The 25,415-nt window shown below is 47.1% G+C and overlaps 1 protein-coding gene and 1 long non-coding RNA gene across 11 annotated transcripts in view; one reads left to right on the forward strand and one right to left on the reverse strand.

Moving 5' to 3' along the window:
* Window positions 1–1,064: 1,064 nt before the first annotated feature.
* On the forward strand, window positions 1,065–25,058 carry OTULINL (OTU deubiquitinase with linear linkage specificity like). 2 transcript variants are annotated; one of them, XR_016392593.1, is made up of 9 exons: window positions 1,065–1,262; window positions 16,270–16,429; window positions 16,516–16,547; window positions 16,654–16,745; window positions 17,505–17,654; window positions 20,347–20,475; window positions 21,388–21,657; window positions 22,473–22,773; window positions 24,525–25,058. XR_016392593.1 is itself a non-coding variant. In XM_022581407.2 (8 exons), the coding sequence occupies exons 1-8, from the start codon at window positions 1,199–1,201 to the stop codon at window positions 22,644–22,646; spliced, it is 1,071 nt and encodes a 356-aa protein (XP_022437115.1). In that variant the 5' UTR covers window positions 1,065–1,198; the 3' UTR covers window positions 22,647–25,058. The 2 variants fall into 2 exon arrangements, 1 of the variants encoding a protein (XP_022437115.1); XM_022581407.2 differs by having other exon boundaries at window positions 22,473–25,058.
* LOC111178576 (uncharacterized) overlaps window positions 12,062–25,415 on the reverse strand; it is a 76,639-nt gene continuing 63,285 nt past the window's right edge. For 7 of the 9 annotated variants that reach the window (XR_016392595.1, XR_016392594.1, XR_016392601.1 and 4 more), the window contains 2 exons: window positions 23,671–23,859; window positions 21,588–22,499 (listed from right to left, as the gene is read on the reverse strand). This is a non-coding gene — a long non-coding RNA (uncharacterized LOC111178576). Of the gene's footprint in view, window positions 17,136–21,587; window positions 22,500–23,670; window positions 23,860–25,415 lie in introns of those variants that run through there. The other 2 variants (XR_016392603.1, XR_016392602.1) reach the window with 2 other exon arrangements.

The raw sequence follows: 25,415 nt of genomic DNA on the forward strand, positions 1-25,415 counted from the left end.
AGACATAAAAGGATTACCAAAGTGCCTGGCCTGATGTCAGCTCTCAGTAAATGTCCAGCATTATATTAATTGCTGTTGCTCTGATTCAGAATTTTCCTGAAGTTGCCAAAGACCTGTGGGATCCTCTAATAATTTGCACTGAGACTCAGAGGGGGGAAGTGGTTACTTGCAGACATTGCCCTAAGTATACTGGAGCCACCTAAAATTCCAGGGTGTTTCCCACATCTTTCTTTAGTTATGGAATTTTTCAAAAGGTACCAAACCATGTCACATGCAAGTCTGTTTGTCTCTGGAGTTGTGTATATTGGAGAAGGAGGAAGTGTTCACCAAGATTTTAAGTTTCTTCCTTTTTCTTGTGAAAAAAAAAGGTCATCTGACAAGGAAATCAGGGGTGAAAGAACCTTGTTGTGAGTGCATTTTATTGTTGGACTGTTTAATTTTACTATTCGCTACTGCCTTGTTTTTTCCTTTTGATAAACCACTTTAACAGATGATCAGCTTTGTCAATAACGCTCCTAATGTAAACTGAGTTCTAAGTGAGCACAATCCCGTTCTGCTGAGCCGCAGGGAAATCAAGATCAGGAAATCTGCCGAGTCTAGTGGAACAGGCCCTGGGTCAACAGCTGGATTCCAGTCTCGCCCACCCAGAACCTTGACCGACCAGCGGTTTAACGTATGGGCCAGGGAAGGGAATGCTGTAACCTTGCCATGAGAGGAAAATGGGACCAGTCCCTCTCCCACACCATCTCACCCACCAGTCTTCCTTCCTTCCCACTCAGTGGGCCTTCGATATAAAGTGCCAGGGAGGTCGTAGGACCCGTCCAGGCGGAATCCCCAGGATGTTTCCCGAGAAGCGGCGTTTGCATCCCAGAAGTGTCTTTCCCACCCCCGCCCCGCGGAGTACCAGCGGCTCTGCGCAGCCCGGGCTGGCGACCCAGAAGGGGCAGAGACCCCGCCCACCCCGCAAGGCCCCGCCCTCTTGGTCCCCGCCTCCGGCCCCGCCGCGGCCTCCCATTGGTGGCCCGGTGTGTCAGTCGACCAGCGGGCTCCCGGGGCGGGAGCTCAGGCTGCGGTCCCCTGCCGGCGCCTCTATCGCACGCCAGCCGCCGGGAAGAGAGACGGGGCGCCGGCCAGCTGCCGGCGCGTCTGACAGACCCACCGGTCGAAGCTCCGCGCGCATCAGCAGCACGCGGCCACCATGGCGGCGCGGAGGAGCCCCCCGCAGGAGCGGGAGCGGCAACGACCTCGCGACTCCGCCGCAGGTGGGCCCGGGGCCCGGTGGGGCGGGGCGGGGGCCGCGGGCGCCCGGGAAGCGGTCTCCCCGCCGGCCGTCGGCGCAGCCCTGGGTTGGAAGGTTCGCGGCCCGCCATCCCAAGGGTGGGAGGTCCTGGGCGCCCTGCCCGGGGCGGGGAGGGGGACGGGCTGCAGGGTTTGGGGGGCCGTCGGGGGCGGGGGTCGCCCCTCAGTGAGGAACTGCGCCCTCGGGCCGAGGCAGCGAGCGATCCTCCGAGGCAGAGCTGGCGGGTTCCTGGAAAGAGAAAGCGGGTCCTGCGGGCTAGGATGCATTGCGGCGGCGTGAGGTGCCCCGGCAGCGGCTGGGGTCGGGCCCTGGCGCCCACGAGCGCCGGTGTCTCCTTCTCGGTGTCCCCTCCGAGCCCTTGATTGTTGTCGGAGGGAAGTTGACGGGTTTCGCGCTTTGCTGGCAGAGGATGTGGCCGACACCTTCGCAGCGGTCGAGACTCGATGAGCAACAGAGAAAACTCTGGCTTTTGAAACAAAAAATGTCACCAGGGACAGGAGCGGCAGCACGGTATATGGCACAGGTGGCCGGGGTCGCCGCGCGCCACCTGTGTCACGGTGTCTCTGCCCTCTGCGTGCGTAGCGGGGCCCTCACCGGACGAGTGAAGGGTGCTTTCCTTCCCATGCTTTCAGCCCCAGGTCTGAGGAAGATGAGCTGCTTCTCAGTTTGGAGCACATTCCCGATTGTGTATTTCCCTGGAGGCCAGCCGGGGGGTGAGAGCCCACTGGTGAATTTGGGCAGCACGCCTGTTCCAGGTGCCGCAGCGTCAATGGGAAGTTCCTGGGACTGCTTCTTAGTCCGGATTCTTGGTCCCAGCAGGAGCTTTTGATTCACACAGCAAAGTGTCGGGTGTGGTGAAAACAGCCCGGTTCTAGGAGACAAGACATGAGTTCTAGACATCCTTTTGCCCAGGACTGCGGGCCTCGAAGCTTCTGGGTCCTGGTCCATAAAATGAGGGCACTGGGCTAGCTGCTCCATAAAGCCCCTCCCAGTCTAGAATTCTGTGGTTGACGTATCTCCCATTCTCAAAAGTTTGGAGAATGAACTCCTTTTCAACCTTTCTGCACCTTGGATTCTTATAGAATTAGCCAAATATTTCCTGGGGGTGTATCCATCTGAACTTTTTCATATGTGATTTTCTTCCCTTCTCCCTGTGTTGTTTCGGCAGAGGTGGGGCACAGCTGGGAAAAGCTGACTGGGGGGCGCAGAAGGGTATCTACTCTTGGCTTAATGTAATTGTCAGGAATTTTCCCTTCCACTGCACCAAGTTCAAGGTGTGCAGGCACTGTGAGCGCAGAGAGAATTCTTTCCTCAGCTCCAGCCTAAAGGGAAACATTTTCCTTCCTTAAAAAATAGTTTGAGGGCTTAGGAAAAGGAAAACCAACACTGCAATTGAAAACACATGCCCGCAACAGAGCCTACAAGAGAATGTTTACAACCAAGTGGTCCACAGTTGCTATTTTTTGCCAGCCTGTTTGTCACTTTTATACTTCTACTCTTACGCTGTGAGATGGATTAAATAGCAAATAAAATGTAAGTTTTAGCACCATGTGTTTTAGCTAAGTAGAAATTCTTGATTGGCACAATGGCTGAATTTGAAAGTGACCTTTCACCTGGCTCCCCGGAGCAGGTAGGTTCTGTCCTATGTGTCTGCCGCCCCCAGCGTTGTCCCTGCCACAGTAGCAGTGGGTATTGGAGTTCTCTTCACGGTGCTGGACGCGGAGACACTGCCCATACATAGTCTTATGTAATCTCTACAACCACCGTCCTGTGATGCTCGGAATGGTCACGGAATTTCCTCAGAGTTTCCAGCTAGTAAGTGGTGCCGGGATTCAAGCCCTGGCAGCCTGGCTTCTCCCGCAGCACGTTCTAAACCATCGCCCGCTTCTGTCTCCTAAAACAGTCAGGCTTATACCTGGGAGCACTCTAGGTTCCAAGGGTACCTCATCACAGTTAAGCTGTTCTAAAGTAAAGTTGGCTTATCAACGTAATACCATTGTTGTTGCTCAAGGGAACTCACAGGTGTGTGCACGGGAGAAAAAGTCATCGTTATCGAGCTAAAACTTCCTACACGTGTGTTTCTTTATACGTGGCTCTGAAGTCTCTATGTACCATTTAAAGGAGTTAATGGACTAGTGTATCTGACCTTTCTCTCCTGCCCACTTGAATCCTCTGGTCCACGTTCAGTTACTTAGGACAATCTGTTCTCAAGACGGAGGTTATATACACATTTATTGATTTGTAATTAATTGAATGGAAGAACACTTAAATGTCATTTTACAGTAAGTCAAGAGGGAGAAGTTTTTGTTTATACACTCATTTTTCCAGTGATCTTTTGTTTTAGTCATACTCTATTCTACTTTTTCATTTAACTGAGCCGGAATAGACGTGCCATCATGTTTAAAATAAGAGGAAGATAAAATGTTTATGTTCATTTCTAGGAGACTAAGGACGCTTGTCTGTTAGTACTGTTGCTGGGATTCCCAGGCAATAAACAACAATCCCAGAAACTGTAGCACGTAAGATGCTATGCTCAATAAACCTCTAATTTAATAGTAAGTCTTCCATTGTTGATTTAACCAGGTGACTCTGACTTTGAATTTACGTGGAACTGTTGGATGTTAGATACATAGTAATTTAAAACACCTTATTAGCTCTATCTCTGCTTGCCAGTGTTATTGATTTTTATTGAATATTAGTTAGGGTTAGTCTTCTGGCAGAGGGAGTAATAATGTATCGATAATTGGAAGTTAGCTTCTCAAGAGTCCTCTCCCAACTTAGAAGCAGAATCCCAGCCCACTTCCCTGAGCACCGGCAGCTGCCCAGATACCTGGGTTTGGCCTCTTGGGTGGGGTCTGAGTGCCTGCGGCCCCCAGAGCCACAAGATGCCTTCCCGACCTGGCCTGGCCTGTGGGGCGCCTGCACTCCGGGTGGGCTCTGTGCCGTGGGCCCACCTCAGAGGTCAAGCTGGACCTCAGACGCTGAGGCCCAGGCGGCCAGAAGGGACCCAGAAGACCTGGGGGTCCCGGTCTCAGCCTGTCAGACAGGCTGTCCTGGAGGCACTGCCCAGATCTGGGGGGGCCAGGAGCGCAGGACCACGCCTACCCCTTTCTGTAAATCTTGTTAAATGTAAATCACATACAGCTGTCTTTTTCACTGGGGGAAAAAAAAAAAAGTGTCCTGCCTTCTCGTGTGCCCATACAGTGGACCTGAGCTCCTGTTCCCCCCAGGCTTGAAGGGCCTCGTGGGCACAGGCGCCCGTTCCCAAGTGGCTCAGGAGCGGAGGTGGGTAGGGGCGCGGGCTTTGAACCTTGTGTGTCTCTCCCCTAAGCCGGGGCAGAGAAGGTTCCCCAGAGCGTCTTGTCTCCCAAGTTGAAGAGAAGTGGACTGAACTTCTTCACTGTGAAGAGAGAACCTTTCCCTGGGCCTTAGAGTGGCGCCAGGCACATCGTGGGTGTATTTGTTGATCTGCGACAAGAAGGCCTCAACTTTGCTGTGAGATCTCTAAAGTGACAGGAAAACAGTGCTCTGTGTCTTCCAAATCGCCTGCCAGGATAGGTCGAAATGCTGTGGAAGAAGCAGAATGGCTGAGAGGACGGGAGAAGTGGAAGAGATGGCCAGCCAGGCCGGCGTGGGTGAGGACAGTCAGTCACCGTCCAGTTGTGAAGGGCTGAGTGGCGGACCCGATCAGCTCTGTGTCATTTTACTTGGTATTTAACAAATGAACTGGGAGTTCAGTTCGTAGCTAAGGCTGGCCTCGCACCTTGAAATGCCAACGTAGCCAATCGAATTATTAATATAAATGTTGGGTCCCTCCGTTTTGCACCTGAAGCAGTGCAAGCCTTGGGTGCATCGATTCCTTCCTCTGAAATAAAGAGAAAAATCTCTCAAACTGAGAGTTTATTAGATCAGTTTTATCCACGGTGTATCCCTCTCTTTTGTTTCTTAAACATTTGTTAAACTCAGTTTGGGATACTCAGCTGATTGTCATGACAGAGGACTGGTACAGCCACTGCTTATAGACCTACCTTGTACTGCACTGGTCCTCATGCTTGGATATTCCAGCATCTTCTCCCACATATACCTCATTGATTCATTCAAAGTGTGGAGCCTCTAACATGTGAAGGTGCAATTCTCCTTTCCGTCCCCACTCCCCCAGGCTCCTCAATCTTCCTCTTTTATTTCTTGCTGTCATTTAGAAACTGGGGTTCCACGCAAGCCCTTGCGGAAAAGGCTCTTTATCAAAATTCTGCTTTCAGGTCAGCTGGTGTAATAGACATGCAGACCTAAGCACGCATGTCTCAGGGGTGAAGTATTTGCTGGCATTTGTCAAGGTCTCATGTATCTTCTGTACACGCTCAGGCATCTTTCCTGTAGTGCAAGTTTTGAGTAATGTTTTGAGTTTAGTTGAACCTCGGTTGTTTCACAACTTCTTAAAATCCTGTGCCTGTACCACAACGTGACCATTCCACTAACATAACTCTGAAACATGTTAACATAAAGAGGCATTTGGAGGACAATGGCGCTGAGTGGCCTGGCCTCCTTGTGTTTGTTTATAGGGGAGGAAGCTGAGGTCCAGGTTGCTCGACTGTCTAGGACCAGACCTGGAGTTGAGTTCCTGACTCCCTGGGGCCTGCTCATTCCACTGCCCTGAAGCCATCCCACGAGGTGACCGCTTCACAGCCTCATTTCCTGCGTTATATTTACATGAGTGTATTTAAGGGAAGGGAAAACAAGAGTGGTGGCTCACCACTTCTTTATTTTCTTTTTTCTTTGCTTTTTTGTTTTTTTTGCCACGCCACACGGCTTGTGGGACTTAGTTCCCCGACCAGGGATTGAATCCGCGCCCCCTGCAGTGGGAGTGTGGAGTCCTAACCACTGGACCGCCAGGGAATTCCCACACCATTTCTGACATGCATGTTAGAAGTCAGAAGGGACCAGCAAGAGAGAGGCTGTTAGGCAGGATTAGGTATGGTGGAATAACAGAACAGCCCCAAATAAGTGAATTAAGTTTATTTCTTTTATGGCAAAGCTCAGACATGGCTCCCCAGGGCTGGAATGGGCTCCATAGTGTCAGAGGCCCAGGCTCCTTCCACTTTGTTTCCACCCTGCATGGGTTTCACGCCCACAGCTACTTCCTGATCCAAGATGGCTGCTGAATGTCAGTTATCACACCTACATTCCAGCTAGTAGGGAGGAGGGAGGGCAAGGAGTACACACTCCTCTCAACAGAACCTTTTGAAAACTGCCCATAACACTTCTTGGCCAGAATTCACTTACATGGCTCTACCCAGCACGTAGGGAAGGTGGAATGTAGCCTTTATTCTGAGTAGCTAGGTATCCAGCCAAAGTCAGGATTCTATTCCTGTGGAAGAAGAGAGAACAGATACTGGGGTTGACCGGCAGTCTCTGTCGTGGAGACATGTGGACTGGATTCTGACTACATCGATTCATTTCATTTATTCAACAAATATTTATTAACTATCTACCATGTTTCTAGGGACCAGGAAAGCAGAGAGAAAACAGACACAGTCCCAGTCCTTAAGGCATTTACCTACACAGGGAGACAGACACTAATCAAACACAAACACAGTTGTATAAACTGTGATGAGTGCTGTGAAGGAAAAGGACACCGTGTGCTGTGAGAGAGTGTAGCAGGGATTTGACCAAGCCTGGGGGTTGGGATTGGGTCAGAGAAGCTTGGCCCCAGGAAGTGACATTTGAGCTGAGAGCTGGAGAATGAGTAAAGTGAAGAGTATTCCAGATGAGGGAAGAGCATGGGCAAAGGCAGGCCGAGAGGCAAGAGTGAGCCCTGATGGAGGAACTGAGGGCCGCCAGTCATCTTGGAGCCAGAGGAAGAGGTGAGAGAATAGGGAAGGGTCAGGGTCAGACCAAGGGGGACCCTGGAGGCGGGGTGAGCACCCATCCTGGTTTGCCTGAGACCAAGGATGTCCTCGGACGAGGAGCTTTTCAGCACTAAAACTGGAGGAGTCCCAGGCAAGCCAGGAGGAGTTGGTCAACCTCCCCGGAGGTCACATTAGTAGTTGGGTTCCTTGATTATTAATTTCAGCAAAGTCCTTTTTTAGGTAGGCATAGATCCCAGCCTTGGAAAACTAGCAACTGACTAGTAAAAGTAGCCCCACCCTGGCCAAAGGGAAAGAGACACAAAACACAGGCAGCACGTACTTGTAGCTGGATTACATGACCAGTGAGACTTTATCTGGCATGATTTCCCCTAAGGGTGATTTTGGAAATCAATTGGTGGTAGTATATTTGAGCTAACAGAAACAGCCGAGGGTGGAGGAAGCCCTGACTCCGGAGCAGTGTGTCTCATCGCCAGTGATACATTGGAATCACCTGGGAACTAAAGAAAAGACCGGGGCCCAGCCAATAAATAGATTCTCCACAGGTAGAGCCAGGGCAAGGACGGTTCCCTCTGGGTGGCAGTGCCTCCCAGGCTTTGGTTCCGCTTGAATCGCTGGGGATCTTGCAGAACACAGATTCTGCTTCCATGGGGCCCGAGGATTGTCTTTCTAAGTGCCCAGCTGGTAAGGATGTCGCTGTCAATAGACTTTGAGTACAATGCCCTATAATGTTTGGCGAGTTTGTTTGGAAGCCTCTGGTTTCTTTTCAGGGGAGCAGATCTGAAGGACCACGTAAAGGTAGGTGGGTCCGCGAGGGGTAGAGACTAGGGGAGGAGGACAGGGGGCCTCCGCCCTGGGCTCCCATCAGTGGTGGGCCCAGCCCGACTTCTCAGTTGGTTCCACCAGTGGCTGGGGTTACGTGGTGAGGCTGGTCCCTGGTTATGGGAAAACCAGCTCTCTGAGGCCTGTGGCTGGGATGGTGCAATAGGCATTGCCCCATTACTCTCTTACTTGTTTAGAGGCCTTTCCAGATGACTCCACTGGCTGCCAGGATGTGGGTCTTTCCTATAAGTAAGAAAAGCCAGAAAGATTTTTGAATAGGAGATGACACGTCCATTGAATGTAAAAAAAGATACAAAAAACAAACCAACAATACACACACACCATTGGCTTCAGAGCGGAAAATGGTGGAGAAGGGAAGCCAATTAGAAGGATGAGCAACCACTAGCGACAGAGGCCAAATGATTCTAATTAATGGAAAAATCACTGCAGCGAAAGTGGCTTGTCTCAGGGTGTACCTTATTTCTCTCTTGGTCACATGTTCATAAATGATCTATTTTGGGATGTGGAAGACAAGCTTAATTTTTAAAGGCCTAAGAGTTGAGACAGGGACAGAGCACCATGGAAGCCATGACAGGTCAGAGCAGTGAACCAAGTCCAGTAACGTGAAATTTAGCAGGGCTGTGTGTCAGCTCCTGGGTCGAAAAAGCACAGAGCTTGCACACGCGATCTGGATAACCCCTTGCTTCCCTTCCCAGGTTCTGAACTAACTAAAAGGTGGACGTGGAAGTCAGGGATTTTTAAAATGTTGGCTCGGTGATAAAATCCCTATGTCTTAGTCATATGGCCAGGTGGGCTTGCAGGCAGTGCCTGAGCTGTACTCTCCCCTCAAAGGTCAGGCCTCCCTCCCAGAGAGACAGCAGCCCCAAGGGCACCTCTCGGCAGGCAGGCAGATCCTAGTGGAGAGGAGGGGGCTAAGCTGAGCACAGGGTCTTACACCTGCTATCAGGTAAGTCTCCCTCCCTCAAGAAAGAGGAAGAGGAGAGGGTAGAGGGGTGGAGGTCAGCACCAGATCTCCAGGACAGTTCTTCCACCTGGAGGTTTGAGGACAGTGGGATGATAGCACCTTTTCTCTCTCCCCCTTCAGCAGATGGGGAGATGTGCTCCAGCAACAGGTCTAAACGGCTTTAGGTTGATGGCAGGCTGAATACTAATACAATCGCAGGCTGCGTTAGTGTGAATGTATCATCTAGACAGAGTCTGGCCAACCACGGCCCATGGGCCAGATCTGTCCCACTCAGTTTTTATATGGCCTGTGACCTATGAATGGTTTTTACATTTTTTAATGGTTGGAAAAAAGATCAAAAGAAGAATACCATTTCCTGACATGTGAAACTTATATGAAATTCAAATTTCAGCGTCCGTAAAAAAGTTTTCTTGGAACACCACAGTACCCGCTTGTACTGTCTGATGGCTGCTTCCCCTCTGTCGGGGACGATCTGAGTGGATGGGACGGAGACCAGACGGCTGGCAGTGCCGAAAATACTCTCTGACCCCACACAGAAAACTTGCTGACTCCCGATGGAGCATGAAGAAGTGGTTACGTGGTTGAATTCTCTCCCGCTTGGTCACACCCAGGACAGTGTGTTCTGACCTGCAGCCTCACTCTGAGTGTGGGGTGGGTCCCGAGAAGAGTGACCGGGCTGGTGAAGAGACTACCCCCCTGCCCCTCGCCACCAAACCATGTCAAGTGAGGCCTGGTGGAGAGAAGGGGGAGTGTCTGATCTAGAAGAGAAAAAGGCACAGTGGGAATGACAGCTGCCTTCCGAGTTCATGCTTATTAATTATTTTGAATTCTTGGAAGAGAATTACTCAGGAAGGGCAGTTGTGTAGTTAATTCAAAGGGCACTGACCTTGAGTCAGAACATGTGGGTTCAAGTTCAGGCTTCTGCTTGCTTTCTCTGGGCTTCAAAGATGAAGTGTGCGTGTGACAGCTCATCAGGTGGCCAGGTCCACAGTGAATTAAGCTTCAGCTTTCACCTCAAAAGTGCTTTCCAGCCAGTGGGGGACACAGTCATGAATCCACTGAACCGGAACCCACCTGCAGTGTGGACAGCGTGTGTGTGTGTGTGTGTGTGTGTGTGTGTGTGTGTGTGTGTGTGTAGGGGGGAACCGGGGGAGAGATTCATTCTGCTTGAGGGCCTGGTGTGACTCAGGCCTTGGAGAACGAGTGGGATTCCAGCCCCTTCGGCCCAAGCATCCCGTGTTTCTGTCAAAGATCTAAAAGGCTGTCGTGTGGAGGAAGAATCAGACACGTTCCTCGTGACGCCAAGCAGCAACGATTCAAGTTGTGGTGACAGATCTGGTCACACCAACCGCTTGCCTCTTTGTTGAGACAAAGTGATTCATCTGAGGTCCTGCAGCTAGAAAATGGCAGAATAAAGACTGGGTCCCAGCCTTGTTCTGCCAGCCCGCTGTCTCCACCGGACCAGGGACAGGGAGTCTGCCTGGCTGGGTACAGTGACCTGGAGTTCTGGGGTCCCCGGAGCCTATCCCACCTCCTGCTTTTGTAGTTGGGTGGGTTTTAAACCTCTGCCACATGGTTAGAAAATTAAAGCAACGGGTGGGACTGAACACACCGAACGCTGTGCCCAGTACATGAAAATACTCTGAGCTATGATGTTATTAAAAACACGCACACAGTCCCCTCAGTGTTTGGCAAGCACCATTTCCTGCTGTGTTTGGTGACTCTTGGTTGGCAGAAGCCTTGGGTGAAGCATGCCCAGTCCCACGGGATGTGGGATTGCGCGCATAGCCTTGTTAAGTTGGTCGCACGACAGGGCTACCCTTGTGTGTCTCGCTGGTCATGACTTTCGAGATAAAAACTTTCACGTTGGGGGTTCTCTTCCTCAGCGATACTGATCTTGTGGTTGTTGGTTATAGAACTCTACTAAGTGGGAGACCATTGTTTCTTAACTGAGCAGGATTAGTACCTGAAATTCCAATGTGTAGAAAGTCTTTTGACCTCACCATTTCAAAGACTTATTAAGAGGTTATTTGTTCTCTTTCCCACATAGCTGATAAAAAAAAAAACAAAAACCCAACTAACCTATGGTTTTGCACGAGCCAAGACCATTTAAACGCAGCCTTTCACTCCACCGTGCTGACGTTTCTCTAGGAGTCTCCCGTTTGCTCTAAGTTATTCAGAAGCCTTGATGTCCTAACAGGATTTGTTCTGTATGTTTATCGCTCTGTTTGCATATTGCTTAGTTTATACGTTTGGACGAATGTACCGTATTTTGCTTTATTCTTGAGCTTCTGAGGTTCTCAGAGCTCCCCTCTGAGAGAGATGACCCACCTGGGCATCCAGCATGAGGGCCTCGTGTTATTCTGTGTCCCGGCCGGACCCTGACAGCAGGATGTGCTAACCTGTGGGCCCGGGCAAGCTGACCAGTAGCCTTTCCTGACAGCAGAGCCTCGCGACACCAGACCAAGAGCTCCCTGGGGCCAGAGCATGTGTCTTTTCAGTTCACTGCCTGCCAGCCTGGCGCCCAGCCCAGGGTAGGAAGAAATAGCATAACCAAAGGGCGAGGGGCAGGAGGGAGGGGGGCTTCCCGGGCCGCTCCCAGCCCACTGTACCACGTGGCCTGTGTGTACTCCTCTCTGGGGCACCCCCATCCCTTCATCACTCCTGCCACAGAGAAGGGGCACGGCCGTCCCGGGCCCTGTTTGCTTCCTAACCCATCCATCTCTCTTGGCCACTCTTCCTACCATCTCCTGCTAATCAGCCAGAACATGGCGTTGAAGCTGATAGAAATATCTGTTGTATTTATTATATTAAATTTAGTATTTTTCACCTTAAAGTTTTCAACAAGGTGATTTTCCCATGTTGTATGTCTCGCTGCCCCTGCTGTCTCCAATGTCGAAATTAGGTCACCTTTTCCACTGTTTAGCTCAGGCCTAGTCCCCGCCTCTTGATCTCCTCCTCTGCCTCAGGAGATGTCAGTGGACGGGGGTGGGGGGTGGGGTGGGGGGGGTGGGGGTGTGCAGAGGAGCCGAGGGCGGAGCAAGCTCCCTGTGCTGCCGCAGCCCCAGGGGTGGCCTGTGGGGTAGGGGCCGGGCCCCAGGGCTCTCCCTGAGAGTGCGCCTGAGGCTGGGGCCAAGTGCTGTCAGGGTGATCACTCGGTTTCCTGGCTCCTCTGGGTCTTTTAAGTTTTGTTTTCAGGTTTGTTTTTTTCTTTTTGGTTTCCTGTTTGAGTGTTTGAATTATTTCAGTTTTGGTACAGTTTAGAGAACGGAAAAAAAAAAAGGCTGAGTAGAATTTTACCACAAAAGAACAGTGGCTTCTTATTTTTTCAGTTCTAGTCAATGGTCTCATCTGTCACATGTAGTCAGAGTGATCACAGATCGGAGTTTAGCGTCAGATGGCCACACTGCTGGCTTCAGGAGGTTCTGGTGTCATTACCCAAAGGACATCGCAACTACCTAAGTGTTGCCTCGGATTGTGTGGGTTGAGGTCTCAGCAGGTGGTAATGCTGATGACTGGGGGGATGTGTAAGACCTAGTTCATCCACTTTCCGCTGTCACAGGAATGCCTGGTGCCTCATGTATCACCTCATTTCAGCCACCACCCAAGCAGTCCAGCCCGAAAGCGTTAAAAAGAAATTTCATTTTTATCTCTTGATGAGCGTTAAAAAGGATCAAATCCATAATTCCTGGCAACGCTTGTTTTCCGCCTCTTCGTTGCCAAAGCCACCCCTCGTCCCCTACTCCCCTTGTTTCTTGCCCTTCTTCTCGCTCCTCTGTTTATTATGTTGAAAGACTGCCTCCATGGTGGTGGAACTTCTCTCTTTTCCTGTTAGTCCAGGGGGCGCCCCCCAAGGCCAGCTCGCTGTTAGGCAGGGCACCGGGCAGGGGAGGGGAAGTTGGGCGGGCGGGTGCTGACTTCTCCCTGGCCGGTTGGCCCAGGGGGACCCTGGGAAGATTCTGACATGGAAGATCTTATCCCGTCTTGGCTGCTTTGGGGGAAATGAGATTTGACTCAGGAGATCATCAAAGCTGTGATCATGATAGTATTTTGCTGGGTGCCTCATTTATGGTGTTCTCCTTTGTGTCTGTTGTTTTGAGTTGTAATCCAGTTATTGACACATGCAGGAGAAATTTTTTAAACTCTCTTTTTAAAGAGCCTGGATTCCACTTGCTGTAGCAGAGCTGGCTTGGGATTCACTCAGCTCCATCATTCAGAGGCAGGGTAGGCAAGTGGGACAGTGTCCAGCTTCCGCATCGTAGTGCCCCGTGCGCTTGAATTCTAGCTCTGCGGCTTATTTCATCTTTCTCTCCCTCGCAGTGTCCTCAGGTGATAAAATAATAATGAACATGTTTTGGGTACTTGCCGTGTGCCCGGCCATGAGCTCGGCACTTTTCCCAACATCTCCTTGGAGCATCCCGCAGCTCCAAGGGGGCCTCCGTGTTACCAGGGTAACGGCAGCGAGAGGAGACCCTGAGCCGCCCTGCGTCCCTGGTGCTGGGCTGTCCTGCTGCCCTCCCTCCCGGGGTTAAGGAACAGGCACTTGGGGGCATGGAGTCACCCACCCCGTGTACTGCAGGACCAGGGCCTCCTTACGCCACTGCGTTTCTAGGAGCAAATGAGACAATTCCTGTAAAACGCTTGCTGCAGGGCCTGGCACATAGCAAAAGCTCAAACTGTAGCTCTTTTAAACTGTCAAAGCCCCACTCCTGATAATATTTTCATATGAAGTTATGTGAACACCTCGGGGTTCTCTCTGAGCTGCAGCCCACTCCCCTGTGACCTCCTGAGTCCCACCTCCAGGCCGCTCCCTGGTACCCACACCAGCCCCCCTGATCCGCTCCCTGGCCCTTCTTGGCTAGTACCTGTGGCTGTACTGGGTAGAGTGGATGCAAGGAGTTTAGGCTCGTATTCTTGGTTTGCGTGGGAAGGGGGTGTTCCGCCCTCACATGTTTTTTTCTGAGAAGTTGATCGTATCGCCGTTTCTTGGGTTGGAGGTGGGTTTAATTTCAAGGATTAGGGCGGTAGGCTAGGGAAGTGCGTGCGTGTGTGTGTGCGTGTGCATGCACGTGTGTGTAGGTGTGAGGAGACCATAATGTGCGGTGGGTCCCCATGGAGGCCCTGGCAGCTGTCGAGAGGCCTCAGGCTCAGGAGAAGCCCCCATTTCAGGGGTCTCAAATCAAATGCCCCGAGGGGCCGGGCACTGTCTTTTAAGAATGCAGCACGTCGATTGGAGTCTGTGTGTGACAGATGAGAGCAGTGCCCCATGGAGGGGGCAGCAGCCAGCCCCCAGCCCAGTGACTGCAAGCCCTCCAAGTCCACACAAAAACCAGGACGACCCGGTGGGAAGCAGGCAGATGCTCCAAAAGGCTCTTCACAGAGGAAGAACTATGAACGTGTTACTGCAGTGAGAAATCATAACCGGTCCTGGGGTTTAGGGAGATGGAGGCTCGTACATGTGGCGGGAGTGTCAGCTGTTTGAGGGGGCACTTTGGCAACATCTGTAACATCTGGAAATGTGCACACCCTTTGACCCAGAGTTTCCTCTTCTAGAAATTATCCTAAAAGATACCGTGAGTCCACGAGGACTGTTGGAGGAAAATATTTGTAAAAGTGAAAAGCTGGGAAACAACCCAAATGCTCGTCAACAAGGCAGTGATTGTGTATACATATGATGCTCTCTCTTTATACTAAAATATTATACATTCTTTAAGGAGAATAATGTAGGCTTTAATAAAAGTCTGAATTATAGATGCAAAGGCATTATAGCTTACGTTTTTAAACAATTCATTAAAAACTTTGTACTAAATATCTAGGTAGAAGTAAATACATAATTAACAGCCAATCAATTGTTCTAAACAGGTAAGTACCTGCTTTTGAAAATGTACTTTTCCAGTAAAGGGTACACGAGGTCTCTCTGTCTCTTGTAAGCTTATTTCTTAGAGCTGCGTATGAATGTACAACGATCTAAAAATAAATAGTTTAATTGAATAATAAAAAATGTACTTTTAAATAATTATAAACATGCATATTTTTATTTGCTGGTAACTATTTCTTTATTTGCTGGTAAATTCTTTATTGAGAGTATATATATTTCTTTATTGAGAATGTATAACAACTTTACTGAGATATGCATATCAAATATCCATACGATCAAAAATGCTAAAATTGTAGATTCCGAATCCAGGAGGCTTTTACTACAGTTAATCATTGGAATTTTACTAAACCAATGTGCCAGGGAGGGAACTGTTTCACAATGAACCCCAGGAGGTTTGGCCACCATTCAAAAGTTCTCTTCCTCATTTGTACTTCAGCATTTTACATGTTCAAACATAATATAATTAGGAATCTGTTGCACATAGTAAAATATTGCAAGTACGTAGTTTGGGCTCTCCTGGCCTGTGAATTTTCTCTCCTGTCACATCAGGAATCGTAGTGTACCCTGTAAGCTGCACACCTAGCTCCATCCACGACTATTCTAAGTGACCCACTTTCTGGAAACCATGTCTCTGTGCCTGCTGTCTGAGTCTCGTTCTGTGCGTTCAGATGATGGCATGTGTTATGCCCCATAATGACCTAAGAGTATCGCCGTGGGCAAAAGTGGGTGGTGGCCACACGGCAGGAGACCCCCCTGGTGTGACTGACTCCTGTGGGCTCGGTGCTGAGCAGACTCCCTTGATCATTCTTGGATTTAACAGATATTCTACACAATGCAAGGCGCACTGTGCTAGTTCTTAAATGATTGCATTCCATCTTTCTCCAGCGAGGTCAGTATTTTTACTCCCATTTTACAGTCAAGAAAATTCAGGGGAAGAGAAATGAGGTGTCCCACAGTCAGACAGCTGAGTAAGTAGGAGAAACGGGTTTTAAATTCAGGTCTGAGGGATTCCGAAACCCATGCTGTTTATGTTCCCTATTCCTCTTGAATTCTGTGGAACAAAGATATCTTTATATATGACACTGATTATAGAACTAGGTGTTTCTTTAATTTTTAGATTGAATTTTCAAATGCTTTAAAAAATGTTTATTTAAATCAATGATAGACTCTTTACAGGTAAAATTATCCAGTGTATCTTTTTTTCCCCCTTAAACAAAGCAGGCTTGTGTAATTGTGATGTATATTTATTTTACTTTTTATTGAAGTATAGTTGATTTACAATGTTAATTTCTGCTGTACAGCAAAGTGACTCAGACACATATATACATTCCTTTTTATATTCTCTTCCATTATGGTTTATCGAGTATATTAAATATAGTTCCCCATGCTATACAGTGTTATTATTATTAAATTTTTGTAGGAAATGACCAAGTGCACTCCTGGACACTCGTCACCAGCCAAGCCTTAGATACCGCGTGGAGAGTAGCAAAGGGGTCAGTGACATTGGCAGTTTCATTTCTGGTGGGCACCCTCTGCTACTTCAGAAGGCTACATTTATATTTAGGGCACCGGCTGAAAAGGTATGTGGCTATGTCATCTTTAATTTTCAAAAATGCCCTTGCTGTTTAAAATAGAATTTTGATATTATCGTTCCCTTATCTTTTAGGTGGATTGGATATCTGCAGAGGAGATTCAAAAGTAAATCTTTTCATGCATATGTTTCCTTATTTTTAAAGTGCAGAGAGGGTTCAAGAAGGGAAAGGAAAGGGAAAATTCACCACCTTGTGTCTTTGATTTGGTCCAGGGAACCTCAGTGTGGAGGCAGAAGTTGATTTACTCAGTTATTGTGCAAGAGAATGGAAAGGAGAGACACCCCATGCCAAGCTGATGAGGGAGGTGTGTCTGTTTATACAGCTCGTGGTGGGTGGAGAATTTGTGTGTAAAAATCGGGAAACACGCATTCCATCCTGCTTTACCAAATGTGGCACCAAGAACAACTGTGGCTCTGATTAAAAGCCAAACAGCTGCTAGACATTGCCTTCGGGCCTTTCACCTAGAGCTAGTGCCTTCGAGGACTTGGGTAAATTAGGCCCGTAATTTCAGGACACTTGAGTGTTGTACCCGTTTCAGCTCCCTGCTGACCAAGCCTATGAACACATCTGCACATGCAGTGGAGATTTCTGTCCTTGAAGGGATTCAGGCACCTTGACATAAAACATTTTGAGGATTTTTAGAACTTTCCATCAGACCAATCTTGGTAAATATTCCCAGCAGTGCTGTCACTAGCTAAAGCCAAAAAAAAGAGAGTGAGAGAGAGAAAGAAAAAGAAAAGTACATTTAAATGACACTTTAGCATGGGCTTAAAAGTATATATAGTATATTTCACTGTGTTCAAGTTGTAGACATCATCTCCCCAGAATGACATTTCCTGTCTCTGGGCTTCCAGGAAGTTACCAACTAAAATAGCATGACATGGACTCCATACACACAAAAGTCACTTGAAAATTACACGTGTTCGCATTCATAATTTATAATTGTTTTGTTTCTGTTGTCCACTTTATTTGGGAGTAACACCTGCTGAAGAGGCAGTGGATTTGCTTTCTTTATTCTCTCATCCAGTGGAATTAAAGACAGCCTCTCCTCTCGTGCTCATAGGCTTATGAGGAGCTGTTTTGGCGGCGGCATATTAAATGTGTTCGACAAGTAAGGAGAGACAACTACGACGCACTAAGGTCGGTGCTCTTCCAAATCTTCAGCCAGGGCCTCTCTTTCCCATCCTGGATGAAAGAAAAAGATATTGCGAAGGTACGTTCTCACACCGGAAATTCGGGAAAGGTCACACTGATGGGGACTGCAACACAGATGCTCGGGGTCTTCTGTGGGTGGCTTTGTACACAGGGCGTCAGGAGACTGAAGGTCCTTTAGCCCAGTCCTCTGTCTCTCATGTCAGTTTGCAAACAAACCATCTCAGAAGGATAGTCGCACTCAATTTTGTTTTTAATGCCGTCATCTTTTCTTGAGAAGGGCATCTGTCCTTTATAAGTTAGGTGGTCTGCTAAAATTCACTTTTCTACTCTATGGTTATTTGAGTGTTGACAAGCACAGTATGTAACCTCCATCCCAGAGAATCCCTTGTATCCCTTTTTGTTAATCCTTCTCTCACCCCCAACCCCAGGCGACCACTGATATGTCTTCTGTCCCTTTAGTTTTGCCTTTTCCAGAATGTCACGTAAATGGAATTATTTGGTGTGTAGCCTTTTGAATCTGCCTCTTTCACTTAGCATAATGCATTTGCAGTTCATCCACGTTGTTCCATGGATTTGTAGTTCACTCCTTTTATTGTTGAATGGTGTTCCATGATATGAATGTCACATATTTTGTTCATCTATTCATGAGTTGAAGGACATCTGGATTGCTTCCAGTTTATTTATTTATTTATTTGGTTGCCCTGGGTCTTAGTTGCGGCAGGCGGGCTCCTTAATTGCAGCTCGCAGGCTCCTTAGTTGTGGCATGTGGGACAACTCTTAGTTGCGGCACGCATGTGGGATCTAGTTCCCCGACCAGGGATCGAACCCGGGCCCCCTGCCCTGGGAGCATGGAGTCTTAACCACTGTGCCACCAGGGAGGTCCCCAGATTGCTTCCAGTTGTTGACAATTATGAATAAGGCTGTTATAAATATTCCCATACAGGATTTTGTATGAACGTAAGTTTTCATTCCTTTTGGGTAAATACCTAGGAGTGAGATAGCTGGGTCACATGATAGATAGGTTTAACTTTATAAGAACCTGCCAACTCTTTTCCAAACTGGCTCTGCCATTTTGCCACCAATAACGGAGTTCCAGTTGCTCCACATTCTCAGGTTTATTGTTTTGTTTTTTAGCCATTCTAATAGGGGTGCATTTGTGTCACTGCCTTTTGTTTGCATTCCCCTAATGGGTAATGATATTGAGCATCTTTGCATGTGCTTATTTGCCATCCACATTACCTGCTTGGAGAAGTCTCTGTTCAGATCTTTTGCCCATTCTTTTGTTTTTTTTTTTGTTTGTTTGTTTTTGCGGTACGCGGGCCTCTCACTGCCGTGGCCTCTCCCATTGCGGAGCACAGGCTCCGGACGCGCAGGCTCAGCGGCCGTGGCTCACGGGCCCAGCCGCTCCGCGGCACGTGGGATCTTCCCGGACCGGGGCACGAACCCGTGTCCCCTGCATCGGCAGGCGGGCTCTCAACCACTGTGCCACCAGGGAAGCCCCGTCCATTCTTTATTGGGTTGTTTGGGTTTTTTAATATTGAGTTTTGAGAATTCTTTATATATTCTGAATGTGAGTGCTTCATCAGCTATGTCATTTGCAAATATTTTCTCCCAGTCAGTACCTTGTTTTCTTCATTTTCTTGACAGTTAAAAGCAGCACAGTCTTATGGATAACCTTAATTTTTATTTGAATGTAGTATGCCTAACCACAGATGTACATTTAAGGATGGAGGAGCAAAGAAATATAAAGTATTTGCATATATATAACTACACACGGTCTATTTCCTTACCATCTTTTGTTTAGAGCTGTTTTTAGTGGTAGTTTAATTGCATCTAGTGGTTAAGTGTGTGCTGTGTGCCAGCCCTGCTGCTAGTTGCTGAGGACAGAGAACTTAGCTGAGGCCCTGGGCTCCACAAGCTCAGCTGGGTGGGAAAATGTATCAGATACCCACAATGGATCAGATTCTTACATATTCTATAATCTTATAGAGTCCCAACAAGAGTCCTGCAAAATGGATAGTACTGTCATTGATTTTTGACAATTGTCATTGTCTCCATTACAGTGGAGGATGAGCCTAAGAGGTTACATAAACAGTGCTGGGTGAGTAATCTCTCAGCAGGCGAGTGACAGAGCTAGGTTTGAACCCCAAAGTGCATCCTTGTACAATCTACATTCCCCTGATATACTATGTTACTCTAACGGTGCTTGGTTAAAAATAATTTCTAAAAGTGTATACCTAGGAAGTTCGGGAAATGTTTTATCCAAAAAGATAGTTTCTGTAGACGTAATCTTCATTTAGGTTTTCATCAGTTGTGAAACTGTGAATTAAGAAGATGATCCAAATCACTTAATCCACAAATCTAAAACAAGACTATAGGGCTTCCCTGGTGGCGCAGTGGTTGAGAGTCTGCCTGGCGATGCAGGGGACGCGGGTTTGTGCCCCGGTCCGGGAGGATCCCACATGCCGCGGAACGGCTGGGCCCGTGAGCCATGGCCACTGAGCCTGCGCGTCCGGAGCCTGGGCGTCCGGAGCCTGTGCTCCGCAACGGGAGAGGCCACAACAGTGAGAGGCCCGTGTACCGCAAAAAAAAAAAAAAAAACAAAACTGTATGCTTTTACTTAACTGCTGTTATAGTCTTTTAAAATGAAGATTCTGAATGGGATAAGATTATCTCCTGCGACATATTCCAAATTGTGTGTCAGACATGTTGAGATACTGATCACTGTTGGCATCTACTTCCTTTTTAAGCTTCCTGAAAAACTGCTCTTTTCACAAGGTTGTAATTGGATCCAGCAATACAGTTTTGGTCCTGAGAAGTATACAGGTTCGAACGTGTTTGGAAAATTACGTAAATGTGTGGAATTATTGAAAGCACAGGTGAGTCTTTAGGGGGGAAAACTAGGAATGAAAGCATGCACCCCACACGCAGCCCCTTTTCTCTCATGCCAGGCGTGTCGCTCTACGCCCCGCTAGTAGGAAGTGGGGCAGGAATGGTCTTCCAGCAGCGGACCACTTCCTTCCCTGCTCTTCTGTGTCCTTCCCAGTAATGAACGGGAGCGATGCTGTTCTACGCAATGATTACACCTATCACGGGCTAAGAGGGCTTTTGTGGACTGGCCGGGAAACCTTGACAATCACGTACCTCTGTTGTTTCCCCAGAAAACTGTGGTGCAAGGTCCAGACAAGGCACTGGGAAATGCCCTTCTGAAATGTGCCTATTAGTAACTTGGGGACAGGACAGATGTTATAATTTGACTAAGATTGTTTTTCCTGCTCTGAATGAACACAGATTTTAGATCGTTGAAATGAATCCTCCTTGGGAAATACCATTTCTGTGCCAATGTTTTCTGATCTGTAAAACTAAAATATGAATAGCCTCAACCCTGTACAGTTAGTCATTGTGAGGATTTAATGAGAGAATGCACGTAGATCGCTTTATACTCCGCCCTGGCACATAGTGAGTGGTAAAGAAAGAATACTAATTAGTACTGTTCGTCACTGGAAAGTCCTTTGTGTAACCCAACACCCTAGGAAACTGATTTGTTTAGTATTTTACCTAGTAGGTGGTGCTTTTTTGAAAAACTAGTTTAAATGAAATATTTTGTTATTGTAAAAGTAATAAGTACTTAGGGTTAAAAAAAATCAGTGTCAAATGATATAAAATGAAAAGTTAAAGTTCGACTCCCCTCTGTTAATCTCTGGTTTGTTTTATAAGTACTTTAAAAATTAGGCAATGGTGTAAGTATTCACCTTTCCCGTTTAAGTTTCACTTTACATCTGTGTTTTTAGTGGACTGAATTTAGTGGAATTAAAGATGATCACAAGAGAGGAAGTCTGTGCAACATCCTTTTTTCTGATGCTATCCTGGAATATAAACTTTACGAAGCTCTGAAGTTCATCATGCTCTATCAGGTCACTGAGGCTTATGAACAAATGAAGACCGAAAAGGCCATTCCCAGTCTTTTTCGACTCCTGTTTACCCGGGAAACCTCTTCCGACCCTTTAAGCTTCATGATGAATCACCTGAATTCTGTAGGTGACACGTGTGGACTAGAGCAGGTAAATGGGGCAGAAGAATCGTGTGTGTATGATGAAGGACGATGCTGGCAACACTTGAGCACATAGGTGTTTGTTTGTAGTTTGCTTTCAGCCATGATAAATCCAGCTGCAAAGAGGTGGCGGGTGGGTATGATTGCCCTCAAGTGAGGAAAAGAAGAGTGATAAACCTTCCTGCCCGGTGCTGGCGGCTGCGTCTTCGCAGCCCTGTGGCTGGCGAGTGGCAGTCCTGGGAGCGTTCCTGACCTTCCCGCTGCCTCTCAGGCAGTAACAGGCTTTCCCACAACAGAGGTTACCCAGGAGGAAGTCCAGCTGCAAACTGAGGCAACGTCTGGGAGAGCATTTGGCTACTTAGTGCAGACAAGTAGAAGTTATTGAAATTTTAAAAGAAGTCCAGACAATGCTTTCATTTCCCCATAGAAAAGGGCTTTCGTTCTGCTTTGCTTTGCTTTCCTTTCCTAGGAGGTGCTCAAAATCATCTGACATTTTAATAAAAATTGATTTAAAACGATAAAAAAAAAAACCGTTGGAAAAAACAGTGTAACTTTTACTGTAAGCATTCCTTTATTAGTTTTTTATTTCCAGGCAGCTTTCCCTGTGATTTCTTCACGCTACTCCCCAGAGACGTTTCTCCGCTTGTCCCCTGCCCTCCACGCAGCGGACGTTCGTCCCCAGCTCTGTGCCCCCTCCCTGGTTCATGTGTGGGTCAGCAAGTACATCATCATCTCATGAGCTGCAGAAGAATACTCGCCCTCCGCTGGTGAGAGGTGGGAATTTGGAGATGTGTATCTGTGACCTCTCTTTCATCTCGTCCCCAGATTGATATGTTTGTACTTGGATACTCCCTGGAAGTGAAGATAAAAGTGTTCAGACTGTTCAGGTTTAACTCCAGAGACTTTGAAGTCTGCTACCCAGAGGAGTCGCTCAGGGAGTGGCCGGAGGTCTCCCTGCTGACCGAGAATGACTGCCACTATCACATTCCTGTCTTTTAAGTCTGCCTGGACCGGGCACCAGCTCTCACCGGTGACAGTGGTCACACTTGCAAGTCATGTTTCTAGAAAAGCAAAGCTAGTATTGCTGCCATTGGAGGAATCGGGACCTCCCTCTCCAGGATTACAGGTACACTGGACGGAGACCCACGTGCCTTCCCTTTGTTTCCAGTGATTTCCTCCAGAGCCCTTGCACTAATGCATTTGTGGGTTGGTGGTTTGACCTTGTTTGTAAAGGCTCTGGTCATTTCACACACAACAGAGCACAAGGACATTTAGTTTGGGAAGAACAAGAACAGGAAGAAAGCGAGAAAAAAAACAAGTAGGGGAAAAGGACTAAAGGGAAAGAATTGCTTTGTCTATAATCTTGATGTTCTTTGTTAAGAATCTTGTCTTTGACTGATTTGGGATCTTCATAAACATGGCATTTTATAAGCATTACCTCCCCAGGAATCTCTATGGTATATTGATTTTCCAGAACCATTCGATTAACTTTAAAATTGTGTGTGTGTGTGTGTGTATTTACACTCACATACACATAAACATGTATAATTTTATATATACATATCTAAACACATACTTACACATAGCCACTACTTTGTAATGTTGTACAATTTATCTTTTTTTTTTTTTTTACTATTGCATCTGGCCAGTTTAATATGTTTTATATAGATCAAAAAGATAAATTCTGTAGATTAAGGCAACTGAATGACAATTATTGTACTGTCACAAAAATATTAAACGGTATATTTAATGTGTATTTACATGTGTATCTAATGTGTGTAGGGAGAATCCATCCCAATCCCCAGAACCTGTAAATATGTTGGGTTAAATGGCAAAGGAGAATAAGGTTGCAGGTGGACTTAAGGGACTAATCCACTGACCTTGAAATACTGTTCTGCAGGTGGGCCCAACATAATCACAAGCGTCCTTAAAGTGGAAGAGGGACTTGGGAGAGGGTCAGTCAGAGGGAAAATGTGAGGTACAATCAGAGACAGATGCAACATTGCTGGCGTTGGTTACTTACAGCATATACAGGAAGAAAGTTACTGCAGGTTCGGGAAGGAGCCACAAGCCAAAGAATGTGGGCGGCCTCTGGAAGCTAGAAAAGGCGAGAGAACAGATTCTCCCCTAGAGCCTCCAGAGAGGAACGCGTCCCTGCCGACACTTTGATTTTAGCCCAGTGGAGCCCATGTCAGACCTCTAGCCTACAGACCTGTAAGACAATAGATATGCTGTTTAAGTCGCTAAGTTTCTGGTAATGTGTTACAGCAGCAGTAGACAACTAATATACTCAGGCTAACTAGCTTTTGATCATCTTTATTTTGGAAATACTTTCTCAGTTTATTTTGGTAATCTTTATTTTGGAGGTACTTTGCTCATCTGTTTTGAATTTCAACAAATATTGAATACAAAATAACCTTTAAAATCTTGGCTAATGATCTACTACTTCAAAGTTACACATCCCTTCTAAGAACGTCTTAACGTGTTTGACGCTAACGTTTTCTCACATTTCTATATTTTACTGTAAATAAAAAAGAGGTATGTTAAATGCTGTGGTGTATGAAAATAACATTCAGATTCTTCTGTAATGGGGACGATCACCTGTATGTACTACATAAGCCAATGCTGTGCCTGCTGTCATTTTGTTTTCTGGGTGAAGAGTTGGAGAGTAACGAGCTCAGATCCAGGGGCTGTGCATTACCTTGACAGGCAGGCGAAGCAGTTGTTCTCACTAGATCTCTACAGCCCTTTCCTGCTTGGAGGCATCTGTGGTTGTGCATCACCCCTGTCATTGAATTGACGCTGTTGCAAGTTATCCCCTTGATGTGTTACTGTGACCAAGAAAAAATGAACTCTCCCCTCTGTGTTCACAAGCAGATATGATGACAGCCTGCAGCAGTTCTGGTGAGACTGATACACGTAGAATTGCTGCTCCGGACTCCTGGCTCCACCTGAGCCTGTCCAGGTATGCACCTGGCACGTGTGTGTTCCCACTGGCCTTGGCATCTCCTTATCCAGTGCAATGATTTCCACATCGATCCAGGACTGAAAGGAAGAACTTTTTCACAGGGGTGGGCAGCCTATAACTCTGTGACATATCAGCCCATGATGTTTATCCTTAACTGTGTTGGGGGGATGGGGCAGGGTGGGAAAAGAATTCTTTAAAAAGAGGGGCAAGACCAGATTGTGGAAAACATTTCAATACAATGAAAGTAAAAAATAAAGACGACTTCTCAGTAGTTGCTGTGTTTTGGGAAAGCATCAAAACAGAAGATTTTAAGGGAAGAGGTACTGGGTGTTTTTATGTTTTTAATTCAGTTGTATAATTGAATGTAACAAACTAATTAAAAGGAACTGCACATAAATTAGCACCACTTTTAAATGCCAACAATAAATTGGAAGTGAATTTCCTGTGTGATGCCAACATTTAATGTCTCTCTAACCTTATAGGGTTCAAATGATGAGAGGAATTTTAGCAAAAATGAAAACGTATGCCCTTGTCCTTTTTTGATTTTAGAATAAGTATCTCTCTTAAATTTTGGCCATGTGTGTCCACACTGAGGGGTTGTATGAATATTAGTACAAGACTGACTTTTTTATTGTGGTAAAATATACATAATATAAAATTTACCATTTTAACCACTTTTAAATGTTTAGTTCAATGGCATTAAGTACATTCACATTGTGCAACTATTATCACCATCCATCCTTAGAACTTTTATCTTCAAGACTGACTTTTTTGATAAGCAAGTTTAATTCCCCTGCCTG

The sequence above is a fragment of the Delphinapterus leucas genome, chromosome 3 (genome assembly GCF_059928025.1).
Source record: "Delphinapterus leucas isolate spDelLeu-1000000601 "Yukka" chromosome 3, BTC_Dleu_Yukka2, whole genome shotgun sequence".
Classification (NCBI taxonomy): Eukaryota; Metazoa; Chordata; class Mammalia; order Artiodactyla; family Monodontidae; genus Delphinapterus; species Delphinapterus leucas.

Excerpts from the sequence above, each read along its gene's own strand:
- OTULINL (XM_022581407.2), top strand. The coding sequence starts at position 1,199 with ATGGCGGCGCGGAGGAGCCCCCCGCAGGAGCGGGAGCGGCAACGACCT. Across the intron at positions 16,746-17,504 it reads ATGCCAAGCTGATGAGGGAG|GCTTATGAGGAGCTGTTTTG; the intron begins GTGTGTCTGTTT and ends TCGTGCTCATAG. Across the intron at positions 20,476-21,387 it reads TGGAATTATTGAAAGCACAG|TGGACTGAATTTAGTGGAAT; the intron begins GTGAGTCTTTAG and ends CTGTGTTTTTAG.